This window comes from Neophocaena asiaeorientalis, unplaced genomic scaffold (genome assembly GCF_003031525.2).
Source record: "Neophocaena asiaeorientalis asiaeorientalis breed wild unplaced genomic scaffold, Neophocaena_asiaeorientalis_V1.1 scaffold698, whole genome shotgun sequence".
NCBI lineage: Eukaryota > Metazoa > Chordata > Mammalia > Artiodactyla > Phocoenidae > Neophocaena > Neophocaena asiaeorientalis.
The window spans coordinates 307326-329961 of record NW_020171993.1 but is presented as its reverse complement, the minus strand read 5'-3'; the positions used below and the strand labels follow the sequence as shown (position 1 = coordinate 329961).

The window sequence follows — 22636 nt, the reverse complement described above, 5'->3', positions numbered from 1 at the left end:
TTTGCTGGTTTCACCTTGTCTTACTGACCACTAAATATCTGAATGCCCCAGGGCTTAGTTCTTAGACCGCTTCTCTAACTACATTCAATCCTGTGGAGTTCAACCAGTCTCACCCAGACTTTAAATATCAGCTCGATACCAACAATTCTCAAATGTATATGTTTCCAGCCAGAATCTCTCCCCTGAAATCCAGACTTCTCACCCAACTGCCTATTAGACATCTTATACGTCTAACAAACATCCCAAACTTATATCTTGTCAAAATTTAACTCCTCATTCTACATCTCACTCAAAAAAACAAAAAACCTTTCTGCTTTCCCCATAATCATCTCCATCCCTACCTGTGCAGAGAACCAAAAATAAAAATAAATAACTTGGCATCCTCCTTAATTTCTCTCTTCCTTTTACAGCCCACATCAACAGATGAGTGGATAAAGAAGATGTGGAAATATATATATATATGTATATATATATACACATATATACATATACATACAAAGGAATATTCACCATAAAGAAGAATGAAATCCTGCTATTTGCAGCAACATGGGTGGAGCTAGAGAATATTGTGCTTAGTGAAATAAGTCAGACAGAGAAAGACAAATACTGTATATCACTTACATGTGGAATCTAAAAAAAAAAAAAGAATATATATGCAAAACATAAACAGACTTACAGATATAGAAAACAAACTAGTGGTTACCAAAGGGGAGAGGGAAGGTGGGAGAAACAAATCAGGAGTTTGGGATTAAGAGTAGTTTATACAAACTACTATGTATAAAATAGAGAAGCAATAAGGATGTATTATATAGCACAGGGGATTCTAACCATCATCTTGTAATAACTTTTGATGGAGTATAATCTGCAAAAATACTGAATCACTATGCTGGCACACCTAAAGTTAATATAATATTGTAAATCAACTGTATTTTAATTTAAAAATGCACCATGTCTGATTTTCAAAATGTAACTAGGACCTACCCTCTGCCCTCTATCTCCACTGCCCTCTATCTCCACTGCTACTATCTTTATCCAAGCCACCATCACCTCTCACTAAAATTACTACAAGAATGTCCCTGAATTGTCTCTTCCATCCCTTGTCACCTAGAGTTAACTTTCAACACAGTGGCCAGAGTGATCCTGTTAAAATGCAAATTCATGTCATTGTCTGCTCAGAACACTCTTGAGGTTCCCGTCCACAAAATAACATAGTCTCCAGGGCTCTGAATGATCAGGTCCCATTACCTTTCTGACCTCATCCCACACCATTTTCTCCCTTCTTCATTCCAGAAATTCTGGCTACTTGATTTATAATGAGGACACAGCCTTTAATCATAATGCCTTTAAAGCTTACTTTTTACCACTCACCATGATGATTTTTATTAGTCAGACTTCTCTTGATTAAAATTTATGTATTCAAAGTTCTATCTGACAACAGAAAAGCTCCACATAACACAACAGTGAAATATTTCATTTTTACTCCTGCTCATCTGGTAGGCCTGTAGTCTGTAAACCTATTTAGGATTTCAGACTCAAGCCAAATATTTTAAAGGTAGTGCTCATATAACAATGTTCACAAGATAGAGCTTCACAGGAATCCCAGTGATTTTCACTGCAAAGCAGCTTTCATCAACGGCACATATGTTCCCATCCCACACTGACTGCCTCAGTGAAGTATTCCAACTGACAGTATTTCAGAGCAAATACAAACTGAGAAACACCAATAACAGGTTTATCAACAAAATCCCAACATCACTGTGCTGAATTCACTGTGGACTATAGAATGCTGTTTATTAAAGGCTGATAGAAGAGGAATTTAGCCCTGATTGACTTAAATTTAGGCCACAGTACTGAGAGTGGTTTTTCCTTTCACCCCTTTATTGCCAACCACTTCTAGTCCTAAGAGTATAACAGAATCCTGACTTTAAGAAACTGAATACATTTTGGTCTGGCTTCATCCATGATACTGATAAATTTTATGCCTCCCTTTAATTCTAAAGTATAAACCTACATGAAAAGGTTAGACCCACCCCCACCCAATTCAATCTAGCTAATGACAGAGTATTTGATCATTTTTACAGTGTCATTCTATATATTTAAGGGATTGGAAAAAGATGCTCTGCTGGAGATGGGCTTGAGGACTAATGTAGTATAAGAGAAAGCTTGGCTCTAATGAATACAGGGGGAAAGAATGCCAGAGAGAATGACTGAGCAGAGATTGTCACAACAGCACAGGACTTCCAAAGATCAGGGACCATAGAACGTAGCTGAGAGGCCAAGCAGACAGTGGAGTAGACTTACAGGTTAAGTAGACAGATATTATAGCAGTGGACTTCTGATGGGTTTAGTAAGGATGGGATATTCCCTACTAGGCAAGTAGCTTGAGACAAATGGTAAAGAGCAGTGAAAATTTTTAGATCAAGAGCTGTATAAATCTGGATAATAAACAAAGGAAAGAGAAGAACCAGCATAACTGAGAGAACCATGCAAAAAGACAGAAAGGCTCAGCCAATATGGTCAATATGGAGGACTGTCCACATGCATGTGCCTCTGCTTCTTCTCAAAACTCCACAAAATAAACAGTAAATGGATTCTTTAAACTGTGATGCTACAAGGACAAAGAAAATAGGAGAACACACAACAACAAAAACTTCTGAAACCTGGAAAGCATAGGACAAGTAGTAACTGACTTAGCAGATCCAAGAAAGCTGAATCTTAAACTAGCAGAGGGAAAGCCAAGAACCAAACTGATCTGCAGTACAGAACCTCCAAATATCCCAGGAATTGCTACCACCAGATACTTCTGGAAGTGAGGGGGCAAAAGGGAGTTGAAAATGGAGGATTTGTTGAAAGTCTGTTGAAAAAGTAGATGGATATCCATCTCCCAGATGCCTTCTTAATTCCACAGAGCTGGGCAATTGTCCATTTCACACCTCAGCTGAAGACTAGGGAGAGTCTCAAGTAGGGGTAGCTACTGAAACCAGGGGGATTATTTGAAAGTGTACAAACTGAATGCCAACCCCCTAGCTTATTTCCACATTCAGCTCCCAGAAAGCTGGAAGCAAGGAATATCCAGACTAGAAATTGGAAAAATTCCTCTCTGGGAAAATGGGCGGCCCAACAGAAATGAAGTAAAAAATAGTGATGTTGAGTATTCCCCACAAAATGACCCAATCAGATCTCCCTACATTAAGGCCACAGTCACAAATTCAGCCATAAAAAGAAAGCCAGGATGCCTAGACATCTGCATAAAGCCTCCTACATGAGAAACAGAGACCAAAACCAACAAACCAAAAATCAACTCAAAGGAAACAGAGACTATGTGAGCATATGAAAACTGTATATAAACTCTCTTACATCCTCAGAGAGAAAAGAGGAGATTTTGAAGTTATGAAACAAAAACAGCATGTTATAAGAAGGAACAAGGATAAAGCTCGAGAGCTCTTGGAAATTAACATAGGCTAGGAGAAAAAAAAATTCAACAGAAGGATTAGAAAATGAGCTTGAGGAAAACTTCTAGACCATAGAGTGAAAAAAAAGACAAAATTACAGAAAATCATAGAAAGGGGATGAGAAAATTAGAAAATCAATCCAGAAGACTCGACTTCCAAACAGTAGGAGTTTCAATAAAGATAAGAAAAAGGAGGAACTGTCAAGAAAATAACTCAAGAAAATTTCCCAGGAGTGAAAAATAGGTATATCCAAATGGTGAAACATGCCCATTGAGAATCTAGAAAAGTGGATGAAAACAGAACCAAAGAAAAAGACATCACCATAGTATTTCCTAATACTGGGTACCAAAAGATTTTAAAGGTTTCCAGAAAGTAAGAAGAGAGAAAAATATATTATTTACAAGCATCAAGATTTGAATCGATCTGACACCAAAAGCAAAAGCAATAAAAGCAAAAATAAGCAAGTGGGACTACAACAAAATAAAAAATTACTGACCAGCAAAGGAAACCATCAACAAAATGAAAATGCAACCTATTGAATGGGAGAAAATATTTGCAACTCAGATATCTTTTAAGGGGTTAATATTCAAAATGTATAAAGAACTCATACAACTCAACTGCAAAAAAAAAATTCAATTTAAATATGGAGCAGAAGATCTGAATAGACATTTTTCCAAAGAAGACATACAAATGGCCAACAGGTACATGAAAAGATGCTCAACGTCACTAATCATCAGGAAAATGCAAATTAAAAACACAATGAGATATCACCTCACACCAGTTAAAATGGCAATTACAAAGAAGTCAAGAAATAAGTGTTGGTGAGGATGTGGAGAAAAGAGAATCATTGTGTACTGTTGCTGGGAATGAAATTGGTGCAGCCACTATGGAAAACAGTACAAATATTCCTCAAAAAATTAAAAATAGAAGTACCAGATGATCTAGCCATTCCACTTCTGGGTGTTTATCTGGAGAAAATAAAAACACTAACTGGAAAAGATATATGCATCCCCATGTTCATTGTAGCATTATTTACAACAGCCAAGATATAGAAACAAACCTTAGTGCCCATCAATGGACAAATGGAGAAAGAAAATGTGGTATATAGATATATGTAATAGAATATTATTCAACCATGAAAAAATGAAATCCTGCCAAAAAAAAAAAAAAAAAAAAAAAAACCCTGAAAAAACCAAGCTCACAGATACAGATAATAGATTGGTTGGTGGCAGTTGTCAGAGACAGAGGGTAGGGGTGGGAGAACTGGGTGAAGGGAGTCAAAAGGTACAAACTTCTAGTTATAAAATAAGTCATGGTGATGTAATGTACAGTGTGATGACTATAATATCATATTGCATATTTGAAAGTTGCTAACAGAGAAGATGTTAAAAGTTCTCATCACAAGAAATAAAATTTTTTGTAACTATGTAAGGTAATGGATGCTAACTAGACTAATTGTGATGATCATTTCACAATATATACAAATACCAAATCATTATGCTATATACCTGAAACTAATAAAAATGTTATAGGCCATTATACTTCAATCTAAAAAATAAAAAGACTTGACTGGAATCAGTCTTCTGAATAGTTCCATTCAAAATTCAAAGGAAGAAAGACCCAAAATTAGGACACAAAATCATTTCTAACCTTTAAATCTCTACCTAGAAGAACTCTCAATTAAGTGTAAGGATAAATGAAAGCCATTTTAAAACATGTATAATCCTCCCCCCGCCCAAATATCTTTTATCTATCCTTTCTCTGAAGGCTAATATTGTGAGAGTTGTTTCTTGAAAACAGACAGAGAAAACAAGGAGTCCATAAAAGAGAAAGGCAAAGGGAATCCTGAAGATCATGGATGAAGGGAGGTATCAGGCTGAGAGCTGTGGATCAGACTCCAGAGATTAGGTCAGAATAGTCAGAAGGCTCCAAGAAAGGTGCCTCCAAAGACAAGATGTTGATCCCTACCTAATATGAGCATATTGAGAAAGAGCTACACAATACAGGAGACTTAGGAAATGAAATAAAGAGAAGCACATGGAAAACTAAGAAAATAATTGGATGACCATAATTACCCTGGGGAAAACCAAATGTGGCATGGGAAGATAATGATCGAATACCACACAACTCAGACAGAAACAGTGTTTGCAAGTCATAAAAATGAACACAGACTATTGATTCAATCAAAAGCATGATCTAAATATACTGAGAAGATAGAAAATTGGAAATGTATATATGTGTACGAAGTGGTGGTTAAGGGACGGGGGCATTTTCCAAAGATGTAAGTCAATAGCTAATGACTGAAACTGAAAATCTTCTCCAATAATCACGGTATTTAGAGGAAAAAAAGATAAATATTACCCCAAAAGTAAAAATATTTTAAAGTAGTCTCTGGGAAATGGGAAAAGGCGTGGAGAAAAGTAAACCTCTATTTTTCAAAATAAACCTTAAAGTACTATTTGACTCTTTATGTGTATGTACTACTTTGATGTAAAAATTAAATTAAGAAAAAAAGAAAACAGGCAGATAATCTGAATTACCTTGCAAATTAAATTAAAAAGAAGCCAGGAACACCAAAGGTTCAGAAAATATTTGGGATTTCCGTCCCTTCCTCTGTGTGACTTGGGTTCTTTCTTGTTTATCTCAGCTGTCTTGTCTGGTGCTGTCATATTAACCAACTTCCATTACAATCACCTTTTTTTCCTCTGGGAATTTCTCTCTAATGACTAAACTAACAGAGTCACACAGCTATAGGAAGCCTCTCACCAAACATTAAAATCCAGTAAAATCTCTCTTTGGGTGAATGGAAACACTTTCCATTATCTTAACTTGTTTTAAGATGCATATTTCTCTAAAATACACTTATATGATTTTCTTTCTTTAGCAAACAAAAACCAAAAAATGATCATCTCTGCTTCTGACCTAAGTTGAAAGAGTCCTAACCTTATGTTGCCTCTATAGAACAGAATATTCAAACTTTATCATCAAATTCTGTCTATGGTACAAATGGTTGTTTCCAAACCACTTAAATTCCCAGGTGGTTTCCCTCTATAAGCAAAGAAAAGAAAGAGATTGGGAGTGTGGCAAATTCATTCACTTACGCCAGAAACTCACTTATGATTGAGGATGAGGAACACGTGAGATTGTGTGTGTATGTGTGTGCGCGCACACACAAACATACATACAAGCACACACAGTATTTTCGTCCCTCTAATCCCTTGCTCTTCCTAATGGCCCCTCTGCCATCCTCCCACTGAAACAGTGGCAGTCACTTTTCAAGGGAAGTGTAAATACAGCTGAGAACAAAGAAAGCAGCATAGCTTTGAATTTCAAATTAGACATCTTTCAATCCCATAGCCAAAACAATAATCTTGAAAGCATAGATTTCCTTTGCAAGTGCCAGGCCCCTGAGATAGCAAATGGCTTTTTTGTTGTTACTCTTATTGTGCTTTGTTTTTACTGTTAAATCTTAGCTCTTTTCCCAGAAAACATGGGGTCAGAGGAAGGGGCAGCGAAACCTAGGTGGGCAAAATGGAAAGAAATATAGGTGAAAAAAAGAAACCTAAAATAGGTTGAGGGGAGATCTGAAAACAACAGGGAAGTGTATCTTACTTCCCATCCAGAATTCTGGGACATGACAGACACAGAGTGACAGGTACAACCACAGGACAGATGCAGCATCAAAGGGCACTTTGAAAGGTAGAAAAGAGTAGGGGGGTGTGGGTCACAAACTAAGTGAGCTCTGTTACAGAAAACTGAAGTCAATCACATACTCATATATCTAAGTTTTATTGTATATCTATTTAAACCCAACACTAAAATCTCAGTTCTGGAGAACCAGTATGGTTTTGCTTTGCTCTTAATTTACAACTTTTCACATATGGAGTACCAAAATCCATTCATTCATTTCTAAAGAATTTGTTGAGCACCTACTATGTTCCTGTTACAACAGAGATACAGAGTTGAATCAAACAGACAAGCTCCCTGTCTTCCTGGCTCCCATTCTAGCTGGAGAGACAAGCAGTAAATATATAAAGAATCAAAAAATATAATTACAGACCATAATCAAGGGATAATGGGATATAAATAAAGGGCAGGGATACTTTAGACAGGCTTTGGAAGAAGGTTCTCATGGCAGGAAACCAGAGAAAGGGGGCATGAATCATCAATCCCTGATTATTTTCCCACCATAGAGGTAGGAAGAAAAAAATATCCTTCTGGAAGAGTCTCTTCCCTCTTGGCATCATCACCTTAGCTCCTTTCCGCCCCTGCCTGCCAAGCAGCACCCCATGCTCCGAATGCTTTCTCCACCCTCCTTTGAAATCTCAGCATCTCTTTTCTCTTCATTGTGACAGTGAGCTAGTTTGTCAGCACAGCACATGTCTGTGCTGACATGCTGATGGGGGCTAGAGACTTGCACCGTTCAGAGAACAAAATGACAGTTTCACGGGGGCCTTCTGAAGGGAAGGACCCGCAAAGCAGGGATCATCAGGCAAAGTGATCAGGGATATATCTGAAAGATGGCTGGCTCCCTTAAATCACTCCTGGTAGGGAGACACTGCTCAGCCTATCAGGAGAGCTGCCCTTGATCTTTCAATAATTTGTTGCCAGTATCACAGTGTTCAATATTTAAGAGACAGAGTATAATGATCCAACAAAGCAACAGAGAAGAAATAGCCAGAGCAGTGGGAGGGGAACCAGGGAGAGATAAACATCAAAGAAGCTGTGAAAGATGACACTAGTAGAGCCATTTAAAATACAGCCAGAACAACCATTCCAGAGGAATAACCTTGTACGTCCCACTTTCTGTACCTCTGAACCGGACCAATCTGCCACCATTCCAAGAAGTAAGCAAAAGAAACCAGAATATCCTGTCTATTGAAAGGATTGATAAATGAACATTTACCTAGTGACTACGTCACCTGACCAATCAATGAAGTACAAATCTAGTTTTACATCATCTTGTACCAATGAACACTTCTAGAAAACAACAACTTACCTCCTCTTCCTTTCTTTCTCATGAGAGAAAACCCTGAGCCCCTCTCATATAATCAGAGCACTATTTGGGTTTCTACCTATATCTGTATACCCTCAAATGTAATTCTTTTATCCCAAATAAACACTTTGCCTCTTGAACTGGATTCTTGTTTTTTAGGTCGACAAAGCCAAGGGAGATGTCTCTCTATGCATGAAAAGGTGTTTGTGAAATTTGGCAAATGTACTTTGAGAGGTGGTACAGGAGAAGAAGTCCACTTTCAATAGGTAGAAAATGGAGATAAGAAAGTAAAGACACATGCTTTAGGAAGCCTACTTAAAATGGGGAGAATTGGTAGACAGTCAATAGTTAAAGAGAGTGCAAAGTCAAGTGTTTTATTCACATACGTGTATTTTTTTTAGGATTGAAGAGACATGACCATGTTTATGGGCTGATGAGAAAGAGCCAGTAGAATGATAGAGAGATGGACAACACAGAGAAAAGAAGGGCAAAAAATTGGAGGAGATAAAATATCAAGAGACAAAGCATATCTATGTCCACACCCAAGACCACTTCACAGAACTCTGGGTTCATATATGTAACTGCCCATTAGACATGACAAATGACCATGCACAACTTAGCTTCACAGTTGTTTGTACCAAAAGCCTAAAAGTAAATGCTGACCTTCACTTTCTCTCATATCCTCACATTTTATTGGTCCTAACCATTTGTCCAGAATCTAATCAATTCTAACTACTACCACCATCATCTCTCACCTTGACTATTATTAACCTGTCTGCCCTCTTGCATCCTTGTCCCCTTATAGCTCATTTTCCACACAGCAGCCAGATTGATCTTTATAAAACATAAGACAAATCATACCACTCTTTGGCCCCAAACCTTCAAAAGTCCCCCCATCTGAGTCAGAAGAAAAGCCACTACCTTGGCCTGCGAGGTTTTGTGCATGTTGCCCACCCCCTCCCTCTCACCCCCACGCCTCCTCTACCCTGCCTTTGTCAGAAGGGGGTCAGGAACGAAAGGAGTGCATGTTTGCTACAGTTGTCCTTTCTTTTGCAGAGAAATAAAAGGAGGGCCATCTGCTGAGATGGAGAAGGGTCGTCACAGGTTTAGAGAAGTGGAAAGAAAACATTGCAAGTTGCATAAGAATAGCTGCTCAGCAAACGTGAGCAGGAGATGACCTAAAATAAGTAAAGATCCCTAAGGTTGTGAACCACGCATTTTAGTGGCACCTATTCACAGGGCTGTGTGGTTTATTCCAGCTTGTGCTCAGCAATCCTGGAACAGGAGCAAAAGAGGCAGGTAGATCCAGATTGGGAATTGTTTAGGGATGATGGAATCTAGAGAGTCAGTGTGAGTAATGGTGGGGAGAGGTGAAGGGAAGTGATGTTATTCTCAAGACTGGCCCTCCTAAGGGAAGGAGTTGGGGGAACACACCTACTATGAAGGTCCTTTGAGGCCTTTTCTAAGGAATCTGACAGGCAAACACATACGCAGCTCAGTATAAGAAAAGTTCCCAATGTCTTGGCTTCCACCCCATAAGGCTCATTAAAAGAGTCAACACTAGACCTGTCTGCTTTGCTAAAGTCTAACCAGAGGCATGAATTTAAGTTTCCTTCCCTTACAGATTCATTTTAAATCTGTAAGTCTCCCAAATTAGACTTTCACATATTAAGCCTTTGGGGGGTTGTTAAACATAAATTTGACTTTAAACAAGAGAGGATCTAAAAGGGTAGTTCCAGAGCTATCTCCAGAGAGAATTTTTAAAAGCCTCCAATATTTCCAGAGAGTCAACCTGGATATAGTTCTCATCCCATAGAAATCTTCTTTCCTACACATGCAGCCCAAACCCAAGACCGTGTGCTGGCACCTGGACTCCAAGGGAGGCCTACCTCAGTCACCACAATTTTTGTAAAACTTAAATAAGTAGGTTAGAAGCAGTCACTTGGGAACTAGTTGGCTTAGAAACTGCCCCAAAGAAAATCCCCTCTTGGAGCATTCTAAAGCAGTTCTTAAATCCATGCATAAAGGTCTTTGGGAATGATATTTATCTTAACATGTTCAAAATATATTCATCTATGGACTTGTTAGTACTTCAACCTGTGGGGAAAAAATCTAACTATTTTATCTCCAGCAAAATTTAAATCATATGTCCACTGATCCTTGATACTACTTATGTAAGGATCATGCAAGTCCCCAGTGCTCTCTACGGCAGAGCACCACTTCTCCTACAAGGTAACAACCTGTCCCAGGCAATAAACATTCACAGAAATCAAAACTAAATTTATTCTAAGGTCCCAAATCATCTTGTAGTCATCAGTAAATAAAATTCTCCCCTGACTAAAATGCCTGTTCTTAGAAAGTGGGATTTCATAAAAACTTCTCTCAAAGTCAGTTTTTTGTTTTCTATTTTGTAACATGAAAGGAAACTCCACGCATATATAATATACCTAGTAATCTAATTTAAATATATTTTATTGAACTTGAAAGTTGATTCAGATAAAAGCAACACTGGTAGTGAAAAATACTGTACAAGCATAGTCTACCTGCACTAGGTTAACGGCTACTGATTAAAATTATTTTCCTTCACAGAGAAAAAAAAAGACTTAGAGCTCATAAAGACAAATGCCCCTGTGGCTCTCTCCCTTCAACTATCCAATGAAACTACTCATGGAAGGTCACATGGCCTCTTAATTCCAGCCAGATCGCCCCTGATTCAATATCCATTGTCTTGCTGTTCCCCCTTACTTCTTCAAGTTCTCTCTCATTCTTTGTTAGCAACAAACCCTTCTTCTGGATCCATGCTTCCTTTTTACCCCTCTGGGTTCTCTTCCTAACCTCTCTGGCTCTCCTTTCTCCAGGGTCCACCCTTGGTCAGCTTCATTCTGACTCTATCTTGCATGCTCTTGACATCAATTCCTTTTTCTACACTGTGATTCCTAAAGAGATTTCTCAGGGCCTCATGTCTCTGGAACGCAAAAGCCACACTTCTTACTTCTATCACTTCTAACCTCATGGACATCTCTAACAAATGACTTGAAGACCCCTCACACTCAACATGTCCAAAAAAGAACTGCACTCTTGCCCCAGTAATACCTGCCCCTTCTTTCTCATCTTAGAAAAGAGCTTTGTCTTTCACTCAGCTGAATTAGCCAGAAATCTGTAAGTCCTTTTGAACTCTTCCTTCTACCATATCTCACTCATTCATTTGATCACCATAACAACTTAAAACAATGTTTCAGCAACTTTACATACAATCTCTTACTGAGTATTTCAAATAACTCTGTAATGTAGGGACTATTATCTTTCTTTTACAGATGAGGGTTTAGATAATTGATGTAAATTCTTAATAAGTGATAAAAAAAAGAGATCAAACCTAGATTTGTCTGACTCCAAAGTCCATGGGCTTTTCACAGCCGATACTGTCTGTGCTAGACCATGGGAAACGATGGGTCATGTGCCAAATACCACCTGCTTAAAGCTTTACTGGAACACAGCTCTGCTCATTGGTTTGTGTACTGTCTATGGCTGCTTTAGCACCACAGCAGCACAATGAGTAGTTGCAGCAGAGACATTATGGCCCTTGAAACCTAAGACAGTTACAATCTGGCCCTTAAAAAAAAAAAAAAAAAAAAAAAAGATTTTATCGATTCTAAGCCATACCATCATCCTCCCTATCCCTGCCACCTCATTCATGTCTTCCTAGATTACTGCCACAGCCCCCAGTTTGCTTCTCTGCCCACAGCCTGTATCTCCCCCAATCTATCTTCTGCACTGAAGAATAAAATCCTTCTTCTTTAGTTCATAACCTTTAGGATAAAAGACAAACTCCTTCTCAAGCTATACAAAGCCTTTTGGCACCTTGGTTCCTTTCTTCCTCCCCATCCACATCTACTTTCTCTTCAAGCCAAAGTGAAATACACGGAGTGCAGCAGAAAAGGCCAACCCAGTTCATTCCTATGTTTTTTCACATGGGTTCTCTTTACCTGGAAAGTACCTAAATCCTGCCTCATTCACAGACTTGTTTTTGTATTCTGAGCTCAAGAGTCACTTTCTCCTAGAAACCTTCCTGGATTCCTCAGGCTGAGGCAGGTGAACTTGTTTATTCATTTGTTTAGTCAACATATGTTTAATTAGCACAGCTACCAACTAGGCACAATACTTTGTACTAAAAATACAATAAACAGGACAAGCAGAGACTCTGCTCTTACCAGCCTTACTCTTCAGCCCAAGTTCCTTATTCACCTGTTCAAAGTCTTAGCTCTTAGTTCAAAGTACAAAAAGAGATGAGATGAAGATAGAGATGGAGAGGGAGATGGAGATGGAGATGGAGAGATAGGGTCTGGAATGGTGATGGGGACTGAGATGGGAATGGAATGGGGTTGTAAAGAATGAGAGAAGGAGAGAGAGAGAGGATTCAGTGATATTTTTTTGTCTGACACTCACCATACCGCTAACTTATTGAGGGCTAGGAAGTATCCAGGCTGTCTCCCTAATACCAATAACTACCAGAACACCTGGCATAATGCTGAATGAATTCAATAATTTTGAGTAATACAGGGACACAAGGTAGTTCCAGAGACCAAATCCTTGCACAGAGGTGGGCTACTTAATAGGCGAATGAGAAAATTTCCTGTTGTTTTCTGGGAAATCTCAAACTTTGTAGAATCTGAGAGGTTTTGTGAAAATGTGACTAGGCATAAAAAGAAATATGAGTATAAAAGAACATTCCTGCGAAAGATACAAGTTCTGTTTTGAATAAGAAACAGGGAGTAAAGTCCACTTCACAGTCTTTTTCAAACTACTGGACTGTACATCTGAAACTACTAAACCATAAAAAAAGGTGCCTATAACCCTGAACTTTGGGCTCCACGAAATATTTTTCTTCATGGGATACTCAGCTCATTAAAGAAAAGAGAAGAGAAAGAGAAGAAGTCTTTTTTACAAGCAGGGGTAAAGCAGATACAAAGAATTGACCCAGTTTCTAAAATAAACATTAAGCTTAAAGCTCTCTCCATCTGGTTAAAACTAAAACCAGAATTAAAAATCAGTATGTTCACACTCCATTTCCTACCTACACCACAATAGTGAGGGCAAGAAAAATTTTAACATATAACTTAATATTATATCTGTGTCACCTAAAGTTTCATGTTATGATTTGTAAAGAAACTTTTTTTTAATTTTGGAAAAGTGTAACAACTCATTTTTAACCTGCCTAGATATCCATCCAGGCCAAATATCCTTCAGAGTCCCCACTGGGCACTCTCCCTGGGGTCTATTCCTATGCCCTGAGGCAAATGCCTTTCAGTCTTCCTAGCTTCTATATGGAAAAACACTGCTCTTTCCAAAAGTATAATTTTTTTCTCCATAATATTCCCTGAAGTTCTTCCCTCTAAACTCTTTATTAAATATATTCCATATAAGACACATCTTATTCTCCATAAAACAAGACATGCACTGTATATGAAAAGCCCTAAAACTTTTAAGTGACACCCCTTCCTTTTCCATAATAACCTCATCTCCAATAACCAGTCCAATTCTAAGGACAGTGGCATAACTGCGCTAACCGAATCTTAGATATACAGAATGTTAGTACTGAAGGGAACCTTAAAAGCCATTTATCTCAAATCTGCATTTCACACTTGAAAAAAATTAAAACCCAAAGAGATCCAAAAACCATCCAAGGTCACACAGCCCTTTGCTCCACCTTATTCTGTATTCTCCCAATCTCTGAGTCTCACCATCTTGTATTTATTTCCATTTCCTATGGAGGGGGTGAGGGCAAGGCCCATAATCTCAGTTTGGCTTTTATCTGAACCCCACAGAGAGTGCTAACCGAGCCCATGAACTGGAGAATATGATGTGTGGCATCAGTCTCGGATGCGTGATGCTGAGTGACCGGTGTGTAACTAAGTGCTCCCTGGTGGCTCTTAACCACCCACATGGAGATTCAAATTTCCTGTCATACACATCCCACTCCCCTGCTATTCTTCTAAATGTGCTAAACCATTTGCCAGTGAATTACAGGAAGTCCTCAGACTGTCTGAACGATCATGGATTACATCCTATTTAAAAATTGCACGTTAGCACTATTATAACTGGGTTTCCTCTCTACCAATTAAACCGCAGCAATTTTCCTATTTGTAGTTTTTCATTTTGCTTTGCTTTACTTTTAAGGACTTTGTTTGGATGGCATCCTACCAGGACAAATTCTGAGTGTCATATACCATGTGAGGTAGGCTGCCTCAATTTAGCAACTAAGCAGACAACAATGGAAAGAGTGAAAAATGTTTTTAAATAAAATAAATACCCAAATACTTATAGTCCTTTGAAATGTACTGTCTACATGTTTACTAATGTATTTAATATTTTATAGTATATTAAAACAAAACAAAGCAAACAAAAGCAAACTCATTTATGGTTGGACATGATTTATGGCAAAAAGTTATTCACATTTTTATTTTGTTTCTTTTTTATAAAATTGTAGTGAAATATGCAAATGTAAAGTTTTTTATAATTGTTGGATTAAACTAAAATATTTTATGTGATTATTTAGTAATGAAGAAGGAGCTAAGCAATTGCTTTCTTGATAAATCCTCTTTAAAAGAGGATTCATAAAAATACATTAAGACAAAAAGGATAATCATATCAGAATATTCCAATTCATATTCCTTTGTTTTATAACCATCAAAACAAATCATCAGTGTATGAAGGTGCTTTCTAAATAGAAGCAAAATCAGTCAGTCTGCTAATCTTTGGGAAAAAAAAGAAAGTTACTAGGGGCTCAATAATATTATATAAATGAAATGGATTTGAAAATATTTCAGGAAGGCATCACTAAGTATTTACTGAGCAAATTAGCAGAGATTACCCACATCTTGATCTAAAAAATAAGGTAGGCTATTCTCCACAACTGCTGCAGAACTAAACTTCGAAAATGCTCTTTTTCACAAAAGCCCTTTAGTAGTGAATTTCGTGAATATCAGCAGAGTTAGTCAGGTTCACTCAGAACTGCCTGTCCTGGGGTAGTAATGGCTGCTACCAGAACCAAGGAGTGCACTCAAGGCATAGAGCATGCCAAAACTAAGAGAAGACAAATTTGAGGTAAAAAAACACATGGTGGTAGGCGTATGTAAGAAACAACCCTTCCAGATCTGGAATCTGAGCAGGAGGGTTCTCTACCTTCAGGGAATGTAGGAACAAAGGATATAAGCCTAAGAAATCCCTAGACAGCAAGTAAGAGAAATACTCTGGGATCCTGCTGACGTAGAAGGGATCAAGGGGAAACATAAGGTGACTGGGATTGAAGGGAGGCCGTGGTCATAAACTTTGTTTGAAGATTTGTCTGATATCAACAAGGAGACCTTTGAGACTGTGGTCCAGGACAGAGCTTACATGCAATTTAGCATCAGGGGGAAATCTAACAGGGAAGAGCGAATTCTGACTCCACGTTGGTTCTGTTTCTTCAACTTTTACCTTTGCTTTTCATGGCTTTTCTTATCATATCACTACCTACAGCTGTAAGTATACATAATGGCCTGCCACAGGGAACCCTGACCCTCTGCCAGACAAACTAAAAGGCCTTTGTTCAGCTCACAGAGAGACATTCTGACCCTGCCCACCTGTGAATGGCTGCAGAAAAGAATTAACACATCCCCTCCCTGATGCAGGCCAAGCAAGAAGATTTTGCAAGACAAATGGCCTTTTTACTTTTTTTCCTCAACTCTTCCCCTCTCTGTTCTATAAAAGAAACTGGCATCCAGACCCCATAAGATGTTTTTTTGGGTACACTAGTCCGCCATCTTCTCGGTCTGCCGTCTTTCCTTGCCTCAACACCTCGTTTACCGATTTATTGGCCTGTCTCGCGGTGAACAGAGCGAGCTTGGACTCAGTAACAGAAAGAACCGAGGAGTCTCAGAGGAAAGGCCATTAAAGAAAGAGGAGAGCTCAGAAAATCTCTAGGAACTGGAATTGCTGCCTCTGAAATTTTTAAATTTTTGCTGGAAGGCACAAAAATTTCAGATGACATTCTCCAGAAAAATGAAGCTATCATTTACAAGCCGTGATTACTTTCTCAACAGAAAATAGGCTCTTGGTATCTCCAACAACTGTTTGACAAAACATCTTTCTCAGTTATTGAGTTATAAGGTTACAAGTGGTGCTTCTCAAATAGTCAGCACAGATTGACTAGATCCTAGCACAGCTGAAAGCATAAACCAGTTTTCTATCTCCCTCTTCCCTTACTCCCCTTCTCCATCACACACACACACACACACACACACACACACACACACTCACACACACACAGCAGGGCTCTATGGGGCTCCCAGGCACAGAGGCCTTTTTGTCCCCCGTTTCTTATAGGCAAGACTCCAGCCTCCATGACCTTCCCTGAGTTCCAAAGGGCAGATGTGAACAGTTGCAGCCAGGAAACCACCTGAAGCAAGATTAAAGGGACCAGAGAAGCTCATCAAGATTAGGAGAGTGACCACCTGAGACCCTGCACACACCCTCATCTTGTCAGCAACCCCACCGTTTTGAAACTTCAGAAGAAAGAAGAATGCAGGACTGTTACCACCTTGATCCTTATCACATACCCCTGACCATGAGCCCTGACTATAAGACCCCTCCCTATTCCCCAAGGAGCAGGGCACAGTTCTTGAGGTGCTACCCTGATGTGTTCCTCTCTTTGTCTGGCAAAGAATAAAGCCACCCTTTCTTTCTCCTCCAAAACTCTGTCTCTGTATCTCATTTTGGCATCAGTGTACAGGGAGCCAAGATTTTGGCAACACTATTTCAGGAAAAAAATCATACTAGGATCACAAACAGCTGAAATGGCCACATTTGGTTGATATTTTGTGCATGTGTGTCTAATTAGTTTTGGAATTGTGGGAAGTTACTGCAACACTTCATGGGTCTTAACAGTTTTCTATCAGCTTCTTGGGTTGTTGCAAAGGAAATATTCCATGAAATTACTAAGGACCCAAGAAATAAGAAGGAAATTAAAAGGCATCTCCTTGGAACACTCTGGCTATAGAAGCGGGATTTGTTCAGAGGCATACAAAGAAAGCCAAAGTTGACAGGTAAAAGATGTCAGATATTGGTTTATTCAGGTGTTGAAAGGAGATAGCAAAACTCAGGAAGAAAAGAATCCACTTTATGACCAGAACTTCATCTTGAAATTAAGACAGGAACTGACGAAGAGAGGAGAAAGAAATTTTGATATAGCAATATAATTAGCCATACATGAAGTAGAGAAGAATGGGACCGACTCTGAACTAAATGAAGTTTTGAAAACTCAACTGAATCTATGTGAAAATTTCCAATGTAAGTAAATTCAGAACGTAGATGGTAAAAAAAAAAAAAAAAAAAAATTGGTGGGAGAAAGGGTTGTTGGTGCTTCTAATGACTAGCCTCTCAGAACTTATTATCAGGCCTCATGAAAGACAAGATTGGGGCAATCCAGCTGAAGGAGCTGCTACACTACCACAGGCAGACAATACAGGTGAGCTCACCAGGGCTTTCACAAAGGAATCATGGCTAAAATTCAAAAAGTGTGCATTTTTCTGGCATGTATATTCATCAGAGACCTAACTGGGGTGGATTCAATGACAAGAGATTCTTATTATAATCATCAGGGACATATTCAACTTCATTCATTCATACAACAAATTTAGATTGAGCATGGCATTAAGAATTATTTAGAAGTTGAGAATATAGAGGCAAAAAAGGTAGACAAAGGCCCTAGTGTCATGGAGCTTACATTCTGAAGAAAAGAAAAACAGAGTAAACATGGTTTCAGGTCTTGGTAGATACAGTGAAGAAAAAGATTAAAGGGAAGAGAGTAAGAGTGATTGGCATTGTGGTGGTTTTTTATAGGAGGGTGGCATTGAGTAGAATTTCTGAAGAAGTGGTTTGAATGGAGTATTTTGAAGGTAAAGCCAATAAACTTGTTATGAATAGATGTAATACATGAGAAAAACAGGAAACTAGGATGATTCCCAAGTTTTGGGGCCTGAGAAACAAAGTAAATAATGGTGTCCTTCAACTCTACATAGATTTTATTTTTCTGTTATTCTCTTGTTGAAAATCAAACTACACTAGTATGTCTACTCTGCAAAATAGTTTGACAATTTCTTTAAAAAAATAAATAGACACTATATGTCCCAGAAATCTCTTTTCTGGGTATTTATCCCAGAGAACTAAAAACTTATGTCCAAACAAAAAACTACACAAACGTGCATGGAAGTTTTATAGTAATAGCCAAAAATTAGAAAGAATCAAAATATCCTTCAATAGATGAATGATTAAACAGCAGTATATCCAAACCATGGAATACTACTCAGGAATAAGAAGGAACAAACTATTAATACACTCAACAACTCAGATGGATCTCAAGGGACTTATGCTGAGTGGAAAAGGCCAATTTCAAAAAATCACATTTTGCATGATTCCATTTATATAGCATTTTCAAAATTACAAAATTATATAGATAAAGAACAGATCAGTAGTTGCCAGGGTTAGGGAGGCTTGGGGGAAGCCCATGAGTGTGACATGAGGGAGATCTCTGTGGTAATGGATCAATTCTGTATCTTGATTTCAATGGTGGTTACAGAATCTACACGTGTGATAAAACAACACAGAACTATGTACACACATGGTACCAATGCCAATGTTGATCTTGTACTAGAGTCATATAAGATATAACTATTGGAGGAAACTAAGGGAAGGGCACAAAGGCCCTCACTATACTGTCTTTGCAACTTCCAGTGAATCTATAATTCAAAATAAATTTTTAATCTAACTATGCTCAAGTCTAAGGCAAAATGCATTATATAAATATTAAAAGTAGTACAGGGCTTCCATGGTGGCGCAGTGGTTGAGAGTCCGCCTGCCGATGCAGGGGACGCGGGTTCGTGCCCCGGTCCGGGAAGATCCCACATGCCGCGGAGCGGCTGGACCCGTGAGCCATGGCCGCTGAGCCTGCGCGTCCGGAGCCTGTGCTCCGCAACGGGAGAGGCCACAACAGTGAGAGGCCCGCGTACCGCAAAAAAAAAAAAAAAAAAAAAAAAAAAAAAAAAGTAGTACAGTAATAAATACTATATCTGACAAAATGTTGTCTTCTGAATTTATAAAGCACCATTTTTGCCAATACATCTTATCACTTTCAGTGTGTAGGCAGTAGTTTAATTAAGAGATCATCAAGATCTCTTTGTAAGAACATTTTCCTCCTAAAAGCCTCTGGAGGAAACAGCACTTGGAATTCTCACCATCCCTCTGTTACTTTTAAGCAGCGAAGACAACCTGTGTGTTCTTGTTTCTGTACCTGTACAAAGGAGTACAGAAGGCTAAACAACTGTTAACATTGGTGACCAATAGCTTGCAGACATTACGAACTTCGAAAAGTACCTTGTTTAGACCCAAGATACTGACCTTTCACGAGTCAGTCGACATTCCTGGACTCTTAACATTTTTCCCATTAGTGTCATAATATAAAATTCTATAATGTGGAATCTCAAAAAGGATGGCTTAGACCAAAAACCAATTACCATGACCCAGAGGCTTCAAAGGTACTAGTAACACTAATCATAACTCCAGTCCTGAGACTTCCCTGGTGATCCAGTGGTTAAGAATCCGGCTTCAATGCAGGGGACACAGGTCTGATCCCTGGTCGGGAAACTAAGACGCCACATGCCGCTGGACAACTAAGATCCCACATGCCACGGGGCAACTAAGCCCGCGCACTGCAACTACTGAGCCCACACGCTCTGGAGCCCATGAGCCACAACTAGAGAAGCCTGCACACCACAACTAGAAAAGTCCATGTGCTGCAACAAAAGATCCCATGTGGGGGTTCCCTGGTGGCACAGTGGTTGGGAGTCTGCCTGTGGATGCGGGGGACACAGGTTCGTGCCCCGGTCCAGGAGGGTCCCACGTGCCGTGGAGCGGCTGGACCCATGAGCCATGGCCGCTGAGCCTGTGCATCCGGAGCCTGTGCTCCGCAACGGGAGAGGCCACAACAGTGAGAGGCCCAAGTACTGCAAAAAAAAAAAAAAAAAAAACTCCAGTCCTAAGGTTACTCTAGGTCTCAGAACTAGGCTTGGATAAATCATCAAAGTCAACGTGAGGGTGTGTATGGTGATGAAGTCCCCCTCAAAAATCTCCTTTTTCAACATTTTCTTTTGTATGTATTTCCTTAATTCTGATCTTCTGTATCATCCAGTCTTAGTCTGAGTTTAGAATACTTGGTCCTTCACTCCTGTAGAGAGAATTCTACTCCCAAGATCATCATCAAGACATTTAGTACTCAGGTCTGTATGCTACATCCTAGACACTTTTGTCATTGCTGAATAAGCTTACATTTACTAATACTTTCATTCTCTCAGACTGGAATATATTCCAGCTAGAATTTTGTAATGGAGACTAGACTTATAAACTCTTTGCCTAGTCTTAATTGTAAAAGCCTACGTAAAACTAATTATTAAATAAAACATTTTCTAAACAGGGTATCTCACATCAGATCCTGTCTACTTTTTCAGAATTTTATGCATTGCCCACAAAACCTATGGAATATGCCAGATGCTGCCTTTCTAGATATTGGTCTCCTTTTGGAAATAGCTCTGCCAGGTACAATGCTATGAACAGAATTATATCAAAGAGTTCCCATTCTAATTTTTGTATCAGTCCATTCATACTGCTTTTCATGTGCTAAAACATTCTAAAAAGTAAAATATATTATTTTGCCTTTTTATTTTCTAAGGCTGAATAAAAATTAAACCAATGTAAATGACATGAATTAAACATTTTTCTGAAGACAAAGTAGTTTAATTTACTCCTGTCAGAGACTGGAGCCTGGAGAACTATCAACAACAATAATTTTTTTAAAAAAAGAAAATAAAAGATACTTACAGCCAACCATCATCATGGCCACGGAAAACATCTTTTCCACATCTGTGGTAGGAGCTATGTTTCCAAATCCTATGGTTGTAAGGCTTGTCATGGTAAAGTAGAGAGAGGACACATACAGTGAATCCTTGCTGGGTCCTCCTTCCCATATCCCTGCACTGGTATTGTATCGATACGGAGTCCCAATGCTCAAGGCCAGCTGGTAGAGCCAACTGTCTATCTGGATGGTGTTTGTGACTTCATCGATGACCTCATAGTCCCCAATGCTGTACCATATGCAGGCCAGCCAGTGAGCAACTAGTCCAAACACACACACCAGGAGCACAAGGACCGCTGCTCCATACTCTAGGTAATGGTCCAATTTCCTGGCAACACGGCCCAGTCGCAAGAGACGCACCACTTTTAAAGAACTGAAGAGACTGCTGATTCCCTGAATTAAAAAAAAAAAAGAAATGACACAACACTTTCAGAAAAGGAAAGGCTAAGGAAAACAATGCAGTGGTTCACCTTAATGAACTCAATCACCATTTATATACTAAGAACATACACATACTACAGCTCCCACTTTAAGTCAACAACAACAAAAAGCTGAAGTGATAAAGAAACTTTTTAAATGCAGATTCCTTCCCACCAGGAAAAAAGATATTTGTAGATTATTAGATAAAAAAACTTTTCATTAGGTAAGGAAGACGGAGTTTATTTTCATAAGTGGAGTATAAATAGCACAGAGAAAAACCAAAGGAGAAAATAGCTCAAATGCAATATACTCAGAGTATAGAAATAGGGTGATGAATTTAGACCTTTTATTTCTTCTTCCTACAAAACTTTTCCTGTACTCTAAAAGATTTAATTTTATTTCTTTATAAATGCTATGAACAGCAAAACTTCTGAAAAAGGAATCTTAGTTTTACTGTCAAACAAACAGGAAATACTTCTGTGTATATCAGAATGAGCAAATGCCATTATTTCCACCACCTCCTGCCACAGTTATGATAAGCACTAAATTTGTAGAGCTGTGAAAAAGTGAAGAGTTGAACCTAGAATGGGAACATACCTACAAAACTCTATCATATTCTGGCAATAGTCATTGAAAAGAATAAGGGAATGGCAGCAAGAAAATTCATATTTTGTTAAGAAGCTTAAAACGTCAAATATAGGGCTTCCCTAGTGGCGCAGTGGTTGAGAGTCCGCCTGCCGATGCAGGGGACATGGGTTCGTGCCCCAGTCCGGGAAGATCCCACATGCCGTGGAGCGGCTGGGCCCGTGAGTCATGGTTGCTGTGCCT

The 22636-nt window shown here is 38.9% G+C and overlaps 1 protein-coding gene across 1 annotated transcript in view; it reads right to left on the bottom strand.

Annotated features, from left to right (window-relative positions):
* KCNH5 (potassium voltage-gated channel subfamily H member 5) overlaps positions 1-22636 on the bottom strand; it is a 321016-nt gene that overhangs the window by 212573 nt on the left and 85807 nt on the right. The window contains exon 7 of the mRNA XM_024748382.1: positions 21355-21781. Within this exon, the coding sequence (XP_024604150.1) occupies positions 21355-21781 (427 nt within the window). The remainder of the gene's footprint in view (positions 1-21354; positions 21782-22636) is intronic.